The sequence below is a fragment of the Leptodactylus fuscus genome, chromosome 8, assembly GCF_031893055.1.
Source record: "Leptodactylus fuscus isolate aLepFus1 chromosome 8, aLepFus1.hap2, whole genome shotgun sequence".
Taxonomy (NCBI): Eukaryota; Metazoa; Chordata; class Amphibia; order Anura; family Leptodactylidae; genus Leptodactylus; species Leptodactylus fuscus.
The window spans coordinates 65468564-65488038 of record NC_134272.1 but is presented as its reverse complement, the minus strand read 5'-3'; the positions used below and the strand labels follow the sequence as shown (position 1 = coordinate 65488038).

The 19475-nt window shown below is 41.6% G+C and overlaps 1 protein-coding gene across 8 annotated transcripts in view; it reads right to left on the bottom strand.

The window, feature by feature from the left end:
* Positions 1–19475, bottom strand: part of AGAP1 (ArfGAP with GTPase domain, ankyrin repeat and PH domain 1) — a 307085-nt gene that overhangs the window by 99538 nt on the left and 188072 nt on the right. For all 8 annotated transcript variants that reach the window (XM_075283916.1, XM_075283915.1, XM_075283917.1 and 5 more), the window contains 2 exons: positions 3803–3930; positions 3485–3640 (listed from right to left, as the gene is read on the bottom strand). In XM_075283916.1, the coding sequence (XP_075140017.1) occupies positions 3485–3640; positions 3803–3930 (284 nt within the window). The remainder of the gene's footprint in view (positions 1–3484; positions 3641–3802; positions 3931–19475) is intronic.

Sequence of the window (19475 nt, the reverse complement as noted above, 5' to 3'; positions counted from 1 at the left end):
GTGTGTGAGCGTGCTTTCATTCATTTCAGTCATCTTCCAGTATGGACCAATAGTTTGTTCAGATAACGGATGATGTCACTAGTAGTCAGTGATGTCACTAGCAGTCAGTGATGTCACTAGCAGTCAGTGATCTCATAGCAGCACTGAGTATTGTGCCTTGAGAGGACTGTACAAGGTTTGATTTTGATCCTTAGTATCTATATCTGGGGAGAAGATAAACACCAGTGATGACAAGAAGCATTACTGATGTATTGAATCATGTCCTTTGTCCTTGTCTGGTGTAAGGATGAGTCCGTGAATTCACAGACATGTCACTGTTGTGCTGCCAAAATATCTATCTTTCAGTGAGCGGCCAAATGAAGATTACTCCTGCTATTATTTGATGCCAACAAGCAGAAAAAAAACCTTTTCATTCCTTTCATTGCAACCGTGGAAAGAATTTCCTGTGGCTCACAACTCACTTTGGTGGAACGACAGTGGTTTAGTCTTATTAAAAGACATGGGACAAGATGCAGCTATGTATTACAATGGGCTGTAATAGAGACCACATCTAAATAAGGCTATGTGTACGCTATGCTTGGGCCTTATCGGCTATGCTTGGCTTATCGGGTATACATACTTAGGGCGTATACATATTATTGCTGTGGCCCTCTGTATAATAATCCTATATGCTACTGCAACAAGCCAGATGGAAGCCAAAAGGTATAAAGGACCTGGTATATGGAAGCCTATACAAATATTACCATGTACACCAGGAGTCCTAGTGTGCTTAGCCTTACAGTCTGAAATAAGGTGGACCAGGAAGTTACGGGGATCAGAGATTTCTGGGAAAGGTTTACTAAGATATCTCGAGGCTATGAGACTGTCCTATCAGACCGCTTGTTCCCAATGGTGATAACTGATACCAAGAGCGCCTTGAAACAATTTTGATCCCTTTCCCTATAAAAATATATAATGCTTCTCTGCCACTTCATGCATGCTATAAAGGCTAAACGCCATAGGCTAGATTCACATCTGGGCTGGACCACTAAGACATCGGTTACCTGCGCACCCCATAGACTATAATGGGGTCTGCCGGGTTTCAGTTGTTTTTAAACTGAAACTGGAAGAGAGAAAAGTCCTCCATGTCAGTCTATTCTCTCTAGCTTCTGTGGCATCAGCCTTAATCCAGAGAGCATTACCTCTTCTGTTATTTTATCACATTACCTACTCTCATCCTAATGTTTGCAAATACCAGAAAACCCTTTAAAGAGGACCTTTCACCATGTCCGGGCACATGCAGTGTTATATGCTGCCAGAAAGCTGACAGTGCGCTGAATTCAGCGCACTGTCGGCTTTCCCGATCTGTGCCCGGTGTGAAGAGCTTACGGCCCGGTACCGTAGCTCTTCTATGGTCAGAAGGTCGTTTCTGACCATTGGCCAGAGACGTCCTTCTGCCTCGCGGCGCCAATCGCGCTGTGCTGTAGAGCCGGGAGGAACGCCCCCTCCCTCTGCTCACACAGCTTGTCCGTAGACTAGCATTATCAGGAGCGGGAGGGGGAGTTCCTCCCGGCTCCACAGCACAGCGCGATTGGCGCCGCGAGGCAGAAGGACGTCTCTGGCTAATGGTCAGAGACGCCCTTCTGACTGTAAAGCGCTACGGTACCGGGACCGTTAGCGCTTTACACCGGGCACGGATCGGGAAAGCCGACAGTGCGCTGAATTCAGCGCACTGCCGGCTTTCTGGCAGTATATAACACTGCATGTGCCCAAAAGTAGTGAAAGGTCCTCTTTAAGAGGATCCTACACTTTTATCCTCCTTTTGTTTCTCCTCTTTTTGTTGAGTCTGAATTGTGTGCTGATAAATTTCTGTATCTATCTTAGGTCCGAATCCCTTGCAAATACTTGCGGGGTGTATAGGAGATTTATGGATTAGTATATAGATTTTTTTTTATTGGATTCTATGTATAAACCAGGGCTGTGGAGTCGCGAGTTGGGACCAATTTTGGTTGGAAAAAGTTTGAAAAACCCACTTTACTATATAACGATGAATTACTTTTAATTATATTGTACAATTATTGATATTGTATAATTCATTAGATGTATAGTTTGTTCCATATTTACCTTGATAAGAATTGAATTAACGGCTCTCTAATAAATGAGAGAATCTTTACGGCTTGTGACTGACCATGGCCGTCAGCCTTCTGTCAAGGAGTCGGGGTCTGTCAGTGACCCTACAAACTTTAGTTATATCCTTGATATAAACACCTTATAGTGAGCTCCTAAGTGCCCTCTAGTGGCGGCTGCAGGAGACTTTTTATCTTTTACAATCTATTCTTGTGACGGAGACCAGACGGATGCATGCTTAGGATTTATTATTTCCACAGACCTATCCAACTCAATGGGTGAATAGTGTGTGACAATGAGATAGTTAGTCTACTTTTACAGGGATCAGAGGCACATTGAGGGAGTATGTCCTCTCAATAGACTCTATATTAAAAAAAAAGTTAAGCTTTATTTAAGAAATAGAAAAAAGGATCACAAATAATCCCAATGTTGTTTGATGGTGGACATTCACTAAGACTCAAGCTTTACTACTAAGATTAAGGGTCAACAGTGGCTCCGTACTTTATGGGATCATATGCTTAGACATCGGAGATTTACAATAAGGATGGAGAAGTAAATTTTTCACTTCAGTAGCCAATCCTGACAGCGCCATCCCATTATTCTAACTATGACAGTCACTGTGGATGCTCTCAGTCCATACAAATCCTTACACCTCCTCAGTTATATGTCATCGCTATAGTATATTATTACCATCTTTTATTACCTTTATCTAAGAAACAAGCTATTATCTTTAATACGGCAGTTTTGAAGAGTCTGGTCCAGCTTGCACAGACAGAAAACGATAGCGCGCATCTCTATAGACTGCTATGTGAATTTCCTAAACCGGCTGAAAGTCTTTTGATTTCTGCTGCCACCTGGTGGAGATTAGTATTACCTGACAGAATCCATTTTTGACCATAGTTGCTAGATGCAGACGGGATGGCCAAACTACTCGGATGGGGCATATTGGGGAATGTATTACAATTTAGTAAGATTTCCTCGGGCCAGTCTTAATAAAGTCCCTGACAGGTGTAAGGTGCATCTGAGTTACTAAGAAGATCCAGTCTTTTTGATAAATTAGGTGCACTCCGGTACGAAAGAGTGAAACTATTTAACAGTCAGAGTTATAAGAATTTGTTGAGCCAAAGCGTCCGCGTACGTTGCTTTATTCCCCGCTTTGTCCACTTTTGTAACAAGTGAGGCGCAGTATGAGCTATGTGGCGAATCTTTGAAGCAAAAAAATAAATAAATAAAAAATCATGTGCAAAAGATATGCCACAATTAGAACAATCTCAGCCAGAAAACCAGTGGACATGGGGTCATACATTTCCCCCATTATGTCTAATGGGCAGTTAAGTTCTGCAGTCAGTCGTGTCTATATCTGGCTATGTTTACTTACCGTGAACAGGTTAGACCGCCGTTTTGACTGTTTGCGCACCGGAGTAGGCGTACTGGCTGTTGGGGGTACATCAATTCTCAGTTCTTTCTGACTAGTGCTGGGAGTGGAAGGGACTGACGAAGAATAGTCACTCAGGCTGCCTCCTCCATTACTCGTCTGTGCAAAAAAATTGCATGAGGGTATCACAAAATGTGTAGAGAGGAACCATGCCAGGACTTATACAAGGATACAAGACTGCCACGGCATGCTGATATAGTGCCATCATTTCTGGATATCAAAACACAATGGGAAGAAGTGCATAGTGATATTGGTTAGTACCTGGCTAATATGTACAGCTGAAACTTGTGCTGAGCACACCGATGTGTGGCTAGGGGAGTTCGGTAGAGACTTGCAGGGACCAATGGAGAGCTGCTGCTTCTTACGGGTCGCTACAATCTTCTGGGCAACTGCAAAAAATATGGAAATAAGAGAAAAGAGTGAGTAGAGGAGAAACACAAAGATAAAGGCCGCTAAATACTGTATTTGAATAATTGAAGAAAAAAAAAAAAAGAAAGAAAAACCGTAATGATAAGTTCTTATCACATCTGGGCGTATAAACGAAAATGATAGAAGTGCCAGATCTGTCACATGCTGGACACCAACATCAGTGGATGATCCCCACTGACTATAATGTAGGGTTTGGCCACTAATACGCATCAATCAGTTCCAGTTTTGTAGGTTGGTTGCACCATTTTTTTTACCCCTCTGGCTACCCGATACAATGTGCGGGGCATGTATGGCATCTTTGTCAGACTTTGAGTGTATAGATATATTCTCCCCTAAAAGCAATATCTATGATGGAACAAGTCACAAGTTTCACTTGCATTAATTGACGCCGTTCCTAATCAAGTCTCCGACTGGTACGAGATGCGCCTGAATTATAAAGAGGCTCGGACGTCTTAACAATTCAGATGCATCCAATGTGCCAGAATTCAAGGTCCTGAATGGCAGAGAATGCCAACTTTCTAGTAAATTCGACAGGCTGACCTGCCTTGGTCTTACCGATCTCACTTTTGTTAAAAGTGGTAAAAAAAAAAGTGGCACATCTTTAGTGCAAGAAACACCCATACACCAAAGGTGCGCCACAGAAAATGGGCATAGATGGGTTAGTAGTAGACACCCGTATGACGTAAGAGGCCTCATAGATCAGTATGGCAGTCCTATGACAAAACACAACCATGTGCATGAGCTCTAATAATATCTATCACTAGGATCCTCATATTAGAGGCTGCAACATAATTTAATTCCTTACCTGTGTATTCCCCAATGTTCAGTATTTATATAACTATAATAGTTATTTTATAAGAGCAGGTTATAGTGGCTGCCCCCCAACATTACTGAGGGGAGCAAATGGGATAAATAACACATCAGCAAGCTCAATGTCATTTTACGCCGCACAAAGCTGTAAAACCCTCAGACGTATCTCATGTACACGATCAGATTCTCCCGAAAGGTATCGCTTTACAAAGCAAAGGTCCAGCTTATAAGAGACTGCACCTTTAATGGGGACATTAAACCAATCCCTAGGTTTTGGAAGACAGTCCTCCGCCTCCATTGCCCCCTGAGCTCTGCTCGGCCAGAGCAATGAATCCTACACTAGCCATAAAACATCCCCCCTCCCAAAACCTGACACTCTCTCCTGGCCTCCCTCCCTTTCTCGCAACATTAAAACAAATTTATCTTCATTTATGTCGCAATTACCTCTCCGGGTTGTTAATTTGCTGGAAATGGAGCTATTCTTTAATTGCTCCTATTAATGGGGGGACTTAAATGTGCTTGTAATAAGCTGTTACCTTCAGTATGGGACAAAGTCACCCACAGCATATCGGAAGAGAGCACAATTCTCCAGGGGAACCAGTCTGTACCTCCACAAAACAGGGGAACGCTGAGGCTACATGGGGATTAGAAACCTAAGCCACGACCGTGCATCAGGTGGCAAGGTCCATCGCAAAGGGTTAAACCGCCAACCATCGCCCGTCTTCATAGCAGGAAGAATGAAGTTTTCATAAGATTTATTTAGCAAAAATGAAATGTAGACGCAGAGGTGCCCTAAATCTCCCTCTCCTGCATAGGGTGGGTTATGTGCAGCACTTGACAGCGCGGCACCTCGCGCCCTCTTTTCCAGCATAGTGTTAATTTACAATACGATTATATTAAAAATGTAAGCTGCCTTTTCTCAGAGCAATTTTCCTGCTAAACGTCTGTTTCCAGGGGACAGATCTTAGAGATGAAGCTCGGAGCGCAGGAGAGATTTATAGCTAAGGAGGAAAGTCCTCCTACCCCTGATCTAGAGAGCTGATCCTAATAGCCCACGTTTATGGATTTATATGGCACTTAATGGGAAATTGCAGCAAAATAGGAGCAGAGTCAGCTGGAGACAGAATGTCACACAAATACGCAATTAATATAGTAGCCGGCTTCATAGTAATGTGATCTAGATAGACAGGCGGAGAGATATTGATTGATATATGTATGCGCACACGCTGATAAATAGACACACGCTATACACAGAGCCCTATACCGCGAATTGCACCTTCTAAGAGGCAGGGAAAAGTTATATTCTCAAACCATATTAAAAACACAGTTTTCCTTTTAAATCGCCATTAATGTGCTATGGCTACAGCTGTAACAATAGTGTAATAATCAGATCAATATCCCACCCCTAAACACACACAGGAGAATCAGCCCATTTGGGATCATTTTGGGTTGGATCGTACAAATAAAAATCCCCCCTGTATGGAAATCTGGGTGACCAAGTCTGTGAGAGCTGCAATAGCAAGTCAATTGGTTGTCACTGCAATACCTTACAACGAAGAAATAGCAGAACAAAAAGTGAAAGAAAAAACAAATTGAGGATATTTTTGGCTGCATATTTTGATTATCCCATCCACCAGTTTTCAGTGTTCAGGATTGTGTTTAGAATGAGTTATAGATTCAGTCCTCACAATCTGCTGATCTTCCACCATTACTGCTGGTCAATATATAATTTCACACCCCCATTCAGAACCGGTAAAAAAAAAATCAGTATAGAATAGTTAAGTATCTATCTATCTATCTATCTATCTATCTATCTATCTATCTATCTATCTATCTATCTATTTCTACTGCAGGGTCTCTAAAAAACATGAGGCAAATCCAACCTGTGTGAACACCACCTGATCGCTGAATAGAAGAGGACAAGTAAAGAATTGTAAAAAGGTTTTAAATCTGACAAAAACTAGAAAAAAACAAAAACTTACCTCCCTGATCTCCTGCCGCTTCTGTCTTGATACTTACCTGTGTGTATATTTCCTGCATATCAATAGGGACCATGAAATAGAGACCAGGGAAGTGTCAGATTGGGGATGTCAATAGACAAAAGTACACACACACACACACACATACATATATATATATATACCGTATATATATATATATATATATATATATATATATATACCCCAATAATCAGCCTTCTCAATACATTTTTTTTTTAGCAACTAGACGACCCCTTTAACAATATGACTTTTTGTAATGAGTTTATTTTTAATCAGGGGAAGTCTAGCTAGGAATACAGGGGATTCTATTTTTCAAGATTTGTGTGTAATATCCGAAGAATAAGAACTATTTTCGTACACACATTGGTCTAAGAGACATCCCGCCTTTCTATAAACCTACTGGTTACAAGTCGTGTCCCATAATGATCAGATTTCCCCGCATATCAGATCTGAACCTGGAGATTTGGGGCTCAGATGCTGTATTGTTTCCTCCCAGTGAAGTGAGCAGAACACTAATCCCTTCCCGCATGTATCCAGAGTGGACAATGGTAAACCAGGTCGGAATCACCACTGTGACCGGCTTAATGCACAAAGGACACGTCTCTTCAATGGAGAAGTCCTGCGAGGAGTGGCTGATATTCCAGATTCAGGGGCCAGATGCCAGTTTAAAGCTTGTACTTGTGAATGGTGGAGAATAAGCCATCACTGAAGCCCGCCACCAAGGAGGAGGTGGGGGGGTCATTTAATAATAGGATTTGTGTGTACATTATACCATGACCCTTGGAGACGATATTAATATACGTGAATGTTACAAACCAATGTTATTTCTGTATACAATGCAGTCTTCTCAATGACCTATACACCGCCTGCTGCAGCTTGTGTAATGCATAAAATAAACAGTGACATTATATTTTGGGAAGGGTCTACCATTACCCTATGAAATGCATACATACATATTTCAAGGGATTTGTCCAGGATTAGAGGCTTTCTTACAAAAACAGTGCCACTCCTGCCCACAGGTCGTGTGTGGTATTGCAACTTAGCCCTTACCAAAATCAGACAACCTGTGGACACGTGGTGCTGTTTCTGGAAATAAAGCAGTCAGGTTTTTCTTATTCTGGACAACCCCTTTAATTTCTTTCTTCAAAATAAAGAATGGGAATAGATGGACTTTAAGAGGTTGTCTAGAACTAGGAGAACATATCTGCTTTTTCCCATAAAGAGCGCCACACCTGTCCATAAGTGGTGTGTAGTATTGCAACGCGGCCCCCATTCACTTCCATAGAGCTGTGCTGCAATACTAGACATAACCTATTAACAGGTGTGGCGCTGTTTCTGGAAGAAAGCAGCCCCGGACTACCTCTTTAATAAGACTTATGTAGTCTGTCTTCCTGGGTGCTTTTCTACTGTCACTGTAGCCATTCAGGCCTGTTTTAACTCTATAATCACCACAATGTGGTTTCCTTTTCATTTATACTGCCACAAGATAGTCTCAGTAGGAAGCCAGAGCTAGAAGTTAGCTCCCCTCTGAAAGCAGACAGAAAGATTCACATCAACACATGTTTGGAATATTTATGGGTTTCAGATTATGCCATATTCACCATTAACATCCAGTTTTGAAGCTTCATTTTGCAGCTCTCTCACCCTTGTACAACTCAAAGCTCATCCAGACAGACAAGGAATGCTCTGAGGGCACATTAATATACCTCAAAGGTTACAAGACATGGCCTGCTGGCTCCTGCCTACTTATTTCATGGGTTATTACCAACCTCAGCAAATCAGAATTTTTTTTCTTCAGAGGTGCAATAGCACCATCTGCTGTACACTGATGGTATTGCTGCTAGACATAATATCACCCAGGAGATGTGTACTGGGCACAGCACAACTGGTCATACCAAATCTTTAGAGCAAAATCCAGGTAAAGCTGAGCGCAGGACAGTTTGTCTTCATCAAAACAGCATATCATAGAGTACATGGCATAAAATGTCACTATCCCTACCTATATGGATGTTTTCCACTACTGTTATGGGGTTCCTAAGAATACTAGGTGGCCACATTATAAATATGGCAACACACTAGTAGTACAGCATGTGACAATATTCATTCATTTCTTCCACTGCCCCCCTTTTGGGGCCACCTCAGGGCCAGCAATGGCACCCCCTACAGCTATGCGCTTGGTATGTTAACACTGTCATATTCATGAGCCCTAAGAAATGAACTACTGAGTTCCTCTCCAGAATGTTGTGCCGAGATTACCCAGGGAAACGTAACCAGCACCAAAACAAGCAATGTATATAGAGTCAGTCATATATGATGTATCTCACAATCCATCAATATGGACAACGCACATATGAGCAAGCATTGCCCATAGCAGCTAGCTCAATTTTACTTTGAATACACTTAAACCAACTAGTACACAAGTATATACAGTACAGACCAAAAGTTTGGACACCCCTTCTCATTTAAAGAGTTCTCTGTATTTTCATGACTATGACAATTGTAGATTCCCACTGAAGGCATCAAAACTATGAATTATCACATGTGGAATTATATACTTAACAAAAAAGTGTGACACAGCTGAAAATCTGTTTTATATTCTCGGTTCTTCAAAGTAGCCAGCTTTTGCTTTGATTCCTGCTTTGCACACTCTTGGCATTCTCTAGATGAGCTTCAAGAGGTGGCTACTTTAAAGAACCGAGAATATAAGACAGATTTTCAGTTGTTTCACACTTTTTTGTTCAGTATATAATTCCACATGTGATAATTCATAGTTTTGATGCCTTCAGTGGGAATCTACAATTGTCATAGTCATGAAAACACAGAAAACTCTTTGAATGAGAAGGTGTGTCCAAACTTTTGCTCTGTACTGTATATAGTCACAGTATGTGTGTGTGTGTATATATATATATATATATATATATATATATATATATATATATATATATATACACATTGGAAAAATCATTCTAAAACTTATTAAGTTATTATAAAAAGGTATTTGTAAGCAACATAATACATCAATAGGAAAAGGGTATGTACAATGTCAAGGTAACAATGACAACAAATTCAGGCCTCAGCCATCGGGCTCCACAATTAACTCAGACCCCAGACCCTTAAATTAAAGGGATCGTCCTATTAAAGACACTTATCTCCTTCCCACAAGATAAGCGTTACATTGCCGGGGGTTGACCGCTGGGTTTCCTACTGCCCTGGGAATTACCGTATATACTCGAGTATAAGCCGACCCCCCTAATTTTACCACAAAAAACTGGGAAAACTTATTGACTCGAGTATAAGCCTAGGGGGGGGGGGGGGGGGGGGGGGAATGCAGCAGCTAGTGGAAAATTTCAAAAATTAAAATGGTCGGAGTTTTTGGGTGCAGTAGTTGCTGGGTGCTGGGGAAGGGGAGGGGGTGTTTTGGTTGTCTGTCTACCCCTTCCCTGAGCTTGAGAACTGGGGGGTTTTCTTCCCCCCACTTGGAATTCAGTCTGGCTGAATATAGGGAAACTGCAGTGCTCCTATTAACCCCTTCCCGACAGAACAGGAGCACTGCAGATCCCCTATATTCAGTAGCCCGGGAACTTTCAGACACAGGGATACCCAATGTGTATGTGTTTCACAGTAATTTTCTACTTTTATATGTATTCTAGGCAAAGGAATGATTTAGAACGTTTATTTTTTAAAAAAATCTTTATTTTTTCTTTTGCACCATTTTATGGGAGATTCTATACATTAATATTGTGGCTGGTCATAGACCCCCCCCCCCCCCCCTCCTAAAAAAGAAAAAAAAAATTTTTTTTTTTTTTTTTTTGGTGACTCGAGTATAAGCCGATGGGGGCTTTTTCAGCACAAAAACTGGGCTGAAAAATTCGGCTTATACTCGAGTATATACGGTAATCTATAGGGATCAATAGGTGGCGCTACAAGCAAATTTCTCTTTTTCACCAGTGATGTCTTAGTAGTTTTCCATATGCCATAGGAAAATAGGGGATTTTTTTCATTTTCAATAACGATGGCACAACTATTTTTGACTGTGTGTTTTGAGGTAGGATTGTTTTAAAGGAGATTTTCAATCTAAATAAATGATAACCCATCCTTATAATCAATTAAGAATTGACACCTGACACCTAGGCCTGGCTGACCCAAATAATAAGAATGCAATGGGCAGCTTGTAAGTAACAAGCCCAAGTAGTTTTTTTCACATCTGAGCAAAGTGACAGATATGAGGGTTAGATAAGAGATAGACCAAGGCCCCATGTTGCGGAAATGCAGTTTTTTTTGTTGCAGATTTTGCTGTGGTTTTTTGAGACAAAGCCAAGAATGGCTATAACAGCAATGGGAAAAATCTAAGGCGCTTTTATACTTCTACCTTCTGCTCAATCCACTCAATAGACAAAAAATGGGCGACATAGCAGTACCAATAGCTGCCACAACAAATCACACAGCAAGTGAGTCGTGTGGCTACCGGCATGTAAATATTACCACAAACAGCAGCTCTGCAGATGTGCAGGCGTCTCGGCTGTTGGACTCTTGCAGAATATTTATGGCCCATCTTAAAAACAGACCAAGAATATTAGAACCTGGATAGACCCTCTAAGTGGCCATTCCCTTCTTAACCACATGAGGACCGCCGTACGTAAATTTACGGCCTCATGTGCTGGTACCTAAAGACCGGACTATTGCCGAAATACGTCCGGCCTTTAGGTACCTTTCTGGCGGGGGGAGGGGTGCGGGGGGGACAGGGGTTAGGTGTTACTAACACCTAACCCCTTCCTCCATAACGTCCAGTCGGAACTGAGTCCGACTGGACGTGTTAACCCTTTCGATCGCGCCGTCAAACATCACGGCGCGATCGAAAGGGATCCGCCGATATTTGAAAGTGATCGGCACCCCCCGCGGCGAGATCGGGGGGTGCCGATGTCAGTAGAAGGTAGTCTGGGGTCTGGCCAGTGACCCCAGACTACCGGAGCCCCCACATACCTGGTGATCCTGCCAGGCGGTGGAGGAAGTGAGCGATGTGTCTCACTTCCTCTGCAGCTTACAGGACACGAGCAGGCTCATGTCCTGCTCGTGTCCTGTCTGCTACTGTGCTGAATCAGCTGATGCTTTCATCAAAGCATCAACTGATTCAAGTGTCCTAAAGGGACACATGAAAAAGTAAAAAAAAAAGTTTAAAAAAAAAAAAAAGTGTATGAAAAAAGTAATAAAGTTCTAAAGTCCAAAAATCCCTTTTTTCTATACAAAATGAATTATATAAAAAAAAAAGCACTAAAAATTAAAAAAAGCAATGCATATTTGGTATCGCCGCGTCCGTAACAACCTGTACAATAAAACTGAAATAATATTTAATGTACACGGTGAACGTCGGGAAAAAAAAAACGGAAAAAACTCGCCGGAAGTAATGATTTTTCGCCATCTCACCATACAAAATATGCTATAAAAAGTGATCAAAAAGTCATATGCATCCGACAACAGTACCAATAAAAAGCACAGGTTGTCCCGCAAAAAATAAGCCCTCAACCAACACTGTCAACCGAAAAATAAAAATGTTACGCCTCTTAGAAGATGCGATGCAAAAAACATTGATTTATGTCCCCAAATGTGTTTTTCCTCTGCAGAACTAGTAACACATAAAAAAATAATATAAATGAGGTATCGCCGTAACCGTACCAACCCGCAGAATAAAGGGAACATGTTACTTATACTGTACGCTGCATGGCGCAAAATTAAAAAAGTAAAACTCAATGCCAGGATTGATTATTTTTTTTTAAATCCAGCAAAAAAGGGTTAATAAAATGTATTCATAAAGATGTAGACACCCAAAAATGGTGTCATTACGAAATGCATCTCATCCCGCAAAGAATAAGCCCTTATATGGCCGCGTCACCAGAAAAATAAAGAAAATATAGCATCTCACAATGTGAAGACAAAAACCCTCAAAAATCGCCAAATTATTAGAATACAACTGGCGGCGTCAGGAAGGGAATATATAAGCTGTGCAAGCGAATATCAGGGGACACTCCAGATTTACAGCTTATGAGGGAACAGACACCAGAAGTGACCCCCAGAGTGACCCCCAGAGTGACTCCCCCAATCATAGGAGCTACTGGGACATAGTAGGGAATTTGGTGTTTGCAATGTCCTCCGCAGAGCTTATATATTCCCTCTTCGCCATCCGCTGTGCAGTCACGTCCGGGATACTAATACTCACTACACCCCCTGATAAATTCTTTGAGGGGTGCAGTTTTCAAAATGGGGTCACTCCTGGTACCCCATGGAATCCACTTTTCTGGTACCTTACAGGCTCTACAAACATGACATGGCGTCCAGATACCAAACATCTGAATCTGTACTCCAAAAGCCGCATAGCGCTCCTTCCCTTCTGCGCCCTGCTGTACGTCCAAACTGCAGTTTATGACACATGTATGACACATGTATGATACTGGTGTACCCCGGATAATGCACGTAATGTCATATGTGGGTATAAACTGATATTAGGGCACAGCCGGACACAGAAGGGAAGAAGGGTCATTTGGTTTTTGGAGCACAGACGGTTTGGTTTTTGGATGCCATGACACTTTTGTAGAGCTGAAACGCTAGTAAAGTGGAATCCCCTGATATGAGACGTTATTTTGGAAACTACACCCCTGAAGGATTTCTCCAGGGGTACAGAGAGCATTTTTAACCCCCAAGTGTTGCTATAACTTATTATCCATAAATGAATACGAAGCGGATTGTGAGAGGTGAAAATGACCATTTTTCCAGGAATACGTCCTTTCAGTGCGTAATATGTTGTGCCCACCTTGTATCAGAGATGAACGCTCTAAAAGCTGTTGTGCCCAGGATACCCGTTTAACAGTTTTTGGAGTGTCTCTGCTGACATAAGTCTGGCACAACATGTTGCACGCTGAAATGGCAAATCTGTAAAATTTTCATTTTTAACTTCTCTATCAGTTGCGATTTCATTTCTGGAAACTAAATAAATGCAACACTCAAGGGTTAAAAATTCTCGCTACACCACTTGATAAATCCCATCAGTGGGGTAGTGTCCAAAATAGGGTGACATGTCTGCGGATTCCACTTTATTGGCAATTCAGGGGCTTTGCAAAAGTGGCATGACGTCCAAAAACCAAACTGTGCTCCAAAAACCAAAATAGCGCTCCTTCCCTTCTGTCCCCGGCTGTGCCCAAACAGCCGATTCTACCCACATATTGGTATTAAGTCCGTTATCCGGGGTACACCAGTGTCATACATGTGGGCATACACTGCTATTTGGGTACCCAGCAGGGCGCAGATGTGAAGGAGCAATATGTGCTTTTGGAGTGCAGATTTAGATTCTTCGTTTTTGGACACCATGTCACATTTGCAGAGACCCTAAAATTGCCCCTACAAAATGGGGTCACTTCTTGGTGAATTCCAGTTTACTGGCACCTCCAGGGCTCTGCAAAAACAACATGGCACCCAGAAAGTCCCTCTAAATCTGTACCCCAAAAGCTAAAACGCACAGTGGTCCTTCCCTTCTGAGCCCTGCTGTGTGCCCAAGCAGCAGTTTACACCCACATATATAATTTTTTGACCCCCGGGATGGCCCCTTAATAGTTTTAGGAGTGCAGGTCTCTGACAACACAAAGTGGGTGCAACGTATTGGGCACCGAAATGGCATATTTTAAAAAATTTCAATTTTCATTTTGTACATTAAATTTTTGGGAAGCATTTTAGGCTCAAAATGATAATACCTCTTGATACATTCCTTGACAGGTGTAGTTTCTAAAATGGGGTCACTTTTGAGGGGTTTCCATTGTATTGATACTTTAGGGGCTCTGCAAATGCGACATGGCCCCTGAAAACTATTCCAGCAACATCTGCCCTCCAAAATCCAAATAGCGCTCTTTCCATTCTGAGCCCCACCATGTACCCATACAGCAGATTATGGCCACATATGGGGTATTGCCGTGTTCAGAAGAAATTGTGTAACAAACTGTGGGGGGCTTTTAATTCTTAAACTATTTGCAAAATTAAAACTATGGCGCTAAATGGACGATTTATTGGGAAAAAAAAGTAATTTTTCATTTTCACGTCCCAATGTTAATAAAATCTGTGAAACACCTGTGAGGCCAAAATACTCACTCTACCCCTAGACAAATTCTATGAGGGGTGTAGTTTCCAAAATGGGGTCACTTATAGGGGGTTTCCACTGTATTGGTACTTTAGGGGCTCTGCAAATGCAACATGGGACCTGAAAAATATTCCAGCAAAATCTGCCCTCCAAAAGCCAAATAGCCCTCTTTCCATTCTGAGCCCCGCCATGTTCCCATACAGCAGATTATGACCACATATGGGGCATTTCTGTGTTCAGGAGAATTTGTGTAACGAACTTTAGGGAGCTTTTTCTCCTTTATCCTCTTGTGAAAATTAAAAATTTGGGGCTAAATTGACAGTTTGTTGGAAAAAAAGTAATTTTTCATTTTCATGGCCCAATGTTAATAAAATCTGTGAAACAGCTGTAGGGTCAAAATGCTCACTCTACCCTTTAATATGTTCTGTGGGGGGTGTAGTTTCCCAAATGGGGTCACTTTTAGGGGGTTTCCACTGTATTGGTTCTCTAGGGGCTCTGCTAATGCGACATGGCACCTAAAAATAATTCCAGCAAAATCTGCCATCCAAAAGCAAAATAGCGCTCCTTCCATTCTGAGCCCCGCCATGTTCCCATACAGCAGATTATAGCCACATATGGGGTATTGCCGTGTTCAGGAGAAATTGTTTAACAAACTGTGGGGGGCTTTTACTCCTTTAACCCCTTGTGAAAATGAAAACTTTGGAGATAAAGTGACATTTTAGTAATTTTTCATTTACACATCCCAATGTTAGTAAAATCTGTGAAACAACTGTAGGGTCTAAATGCTGACTATACCCCTTGATGAATTCTGTGAGGGGTGTGGATTCTAAAATGGGGTCACTTTTGGGGGGGTTTCCATTGTTTTGGTACTCTAGGGTCTCTGCAAATAAGGCATGGCGCTGAAAATTATTCCAGCAAAATCTGCTGTTCAAACACCCAGTGTCGCTCCTTCCCTTCCATGCACTGCCGTGTGCCCAAAAATCAGTTTACACCCACATGTGGGGTATTTCTGTGCACGGGAGAAATTGCACAATAAACTGTCAGATGCATTTTCTCCTTTAACCCTTTGTGAATATGTTAATTTTGGGTCTAAATGAATGTATTAGTGAAAAAAAATGAAATGTCTAAATTTCACTGCCATATTATTTTTATTCTTATGAAATGCTTAAAGGGTTAACAAACATCCCAAATGCTGTTTTGAATAATTTGAGGGGTGCAGTTTTGAAAATGGGGTAATTTATGGGGGTTTCTATTATACAGGCCTTTATAATTACTTTCAGAACTGAAGTGGTCCCTAAAAAATTGGTTTGGAGAATTTTCTTGTAAATCTGGAAAATTGCTGTTACACTTGTAAGCCTTGTGACGTCCAAAATAAATTAAAAGACAATCAAAATATGATGCCAATATAAAGCAGAGATATGGGAGATAATATTTATTCATGTATTTGGATGGTATGACTATCTGCCTGAAAAGCAGAGAATTTCACATTTTGAAAATTGCAATTTTTTTCAAATTTCCATCAAATTTCCTAGTTTTTTTATAAATAAATGCAAAAATATTGATTAGTGTTTACCACTAACATGAAGTATAATGTGTTACAAGAAAACAATCTCAAATTCATTTGTGTAAGTTAAAGCGTCTCAAAGTTATTGCCATTTAAAGTGACACATGTCAGTTTTGAAAAAAGAGGCCTGGTCTTTAACATACTTTTGGGCCTGGTCCTTAACCGGTTAACCATGTACAGCTTATACTGTGAAAACGCTATAGTTGTCCCCCACTAAAACTCAAATCTCTCAGGAGTCCTGGGATCCCTGTTCATTGATTCGCACATATTGCTGAACAAAATAAGTCAGTGGAAGTGTATGCGAGCTAGGAAAGATCCTTGCAAGCTCTGCCTTCTCTGCTCTTCCTGCAAGAGTCAGACTCCAGTGCAGAGTGATGAACACAACATTGGCTACCCCTACATTTTGGAGTGACCATCTCTTGCCTTTAAAGTAGATGGTGTTCTCTACGCTACTGCTATAGCGGCACAATACTCGAGGGTGATGCGCTTCTCTTCAGTAATGCAAAGGAATGCCTTGGAATTGATTAAACCAGGCTTGTATTGCAAACAGATAACACGTTTCGGGGTTCACATGTGTCCAACAGAGACGAACCCTTCCAATCCAAATAATAAATAAATAAAAGCCTGGTTTAATCAACTCCAAGCTGTCCCATTGCACTACTGAAGAGGAGCACACCACTCCTGGGTATTGAGAGCCTGGGGCTCTACTTGGTTCCTAATTGTTACCTGCTCGTCAGTCCAGATGACCCGCTTTCCCAGACGGATGCAGCCCCTGCTTACAAGCCTATTTGAATAATTCAAGCTCCATACCCCATATTTGGGCCAAGCAAACCTTCCCAAGATTTGAGGAAAATCAAGGGCAGACTGGCTGAATCTCTTCCCTGTTGCTATCCTCCCCTAATCCAAATATGAAAAGGAGAATATATCTGGAAAGTGAATATGGCTGCAACCCTTTACAAGCCAATAATATTTATCACAGTGCGGACTGTTTGTGAACACCTTGCAATTCTTTTCTTCCAAAAATAGAAAACTTCCTGCAGTTGAAAGGTAGAAATTCTATAAATCAATACGTGACCCTTTAGGCCCCATGCACACAGGGCAATTTAGACTGGAAGTTCCAGTCCGTGCATCGGCCGCATTTCTTGGCCCTAATCTGTCATGAGACCAGGACTCCTTGCATCATAGTGATCTATGATGATGCCTTCATTGTCCTGTACTACATAGTATAGACATGAGAACCATTAGGAGACAGGGACTCCTAGCACCAGAGAGCATTATAATGCCATGGAGTCCTGCTCTCCTGAATGGGTTTGGGTCAACGCCCAGACCAAATTGTTCAGTCTGGATTGTCCTGTGTGCATGGGGCCTTAAACAGGACAAACCAGACTCTTATCTGTAGACTGTGAGAGGCCTTTGTGGGGGTTTGGAGGGCAAAGTTTCGGGAGGACACCATGTAGGCATAAGTGTTATAGGCAATGCAATATCATCTGAGAAAAAAAAAATGCAGATTAGCCACCTATTGGAATAACACAAGTCATGATGTTTATGTGAACAGAGCCATATATATATATATACAGGATTGCCTATAGCAGTATTTCTCAGTCTTCCTGAGTCAAGTCCCATATCTGTGATCAGGGCCATGGAGGTGATAGGCCAGAGCACTGACTACGACATAAATGCCTGCTGGCCAGACAGATGCAGTAAAGTTTCTCCAATTTGCGAAAAAGCTAGTGACTTCATTCCTATGAAATAAATATATAGCAGGTTATGTATCAAACTACTTACACAATTCTGATAATTATATAATATAATTTATCGTTTTATTTTGAAGCTGATGTCAGCAACTTTCCCATAACTTCCAGCAAAACTGGCCCGGCTCAGACTCCCCAGCCCTGCCTAAGACTTTTTTGCCTATTAAAAAGCACAGTATGCGCAAAGTGCAAGCGCCTCCTGAAGATAACACACGTATCCCCAAAAGTGCCTCGAACATTCATCTGCTAATTCCTACATGAAGGACTTGATGTGTAAGATTACAGGACTGGTCGGTCCAGTTCACGGCAACAGAGGTTAGCCTGTTTCTACAATTGATGGCCTTCAATATTAGATCTGCAGGAATCAGACACCAAGATGGCACAATTTCTGGTACGGTTTACATTCCAAGAACTGCTTGCTCCCTGTACTACATATAGTGGTGGGTGTAGGTACTACAGCTTTGTCTTATAGACTACAAAGGGGTTGCACTATAGTACTAAAACCCGCTGCTACACTTTGTATAGAGAGTAAGCAGCATGGCTCGCGGAATGCAAAAATTGCCAAGCGCAATGATGTCTCGTACAGCAGATCTTAAGGCCTACCTTAAGAAATGTAGAAACTGGAGAAACCCTTTAAAGCTTGCCATCACTGTCAAGAATCCAAAAAGACTTAAGGCTCCCCTTCAAGCTCACTTTTTTGCAGCAGCTTTTTCAGTCTGGTATAAAATCCCACAACTTTTATATGGTATTTCATAATTCGCTGGCCGTGATAATTTATGCCAAAATGAATGCGCAAAAGACTCCAAGAAAAAATGATGCAAAATCTCAGTTTTTTTTCTTTTTGCACTATATGTTAAGCCACTCTTAAACTGGGGCCCCACATTGCGAAAATTCAAGGTAACCCCATCCACATATTGCAGAAAAATATCATGGAAACTCTGCAATTTCAAAAAACAATTTTGTTTTTGTAAATCGCAGCATGTAAATTATACTATGGAAACGCTGACGGTTTCCGTATAGGTATAATAAGGACAGAAAGTCTGCAGAGAACAAGGGGCAACACGGTGGCTCAGTGGTTAGCACTGCAGCCTTGTAGTGCTGGAGTCCTGGGTTCGAATCCCGCCAGCAATAACAAGGAGTTTGTATGTTCTCCCCGTGTTTGCGTGGATACATACTGATAGGGGGAAAAAAAACTGCATTGTGATCCCAATATGGGGCTCACAATCTACATAGAAAAAGAAAAAAAAAAAAGGTCTGCAGAGAA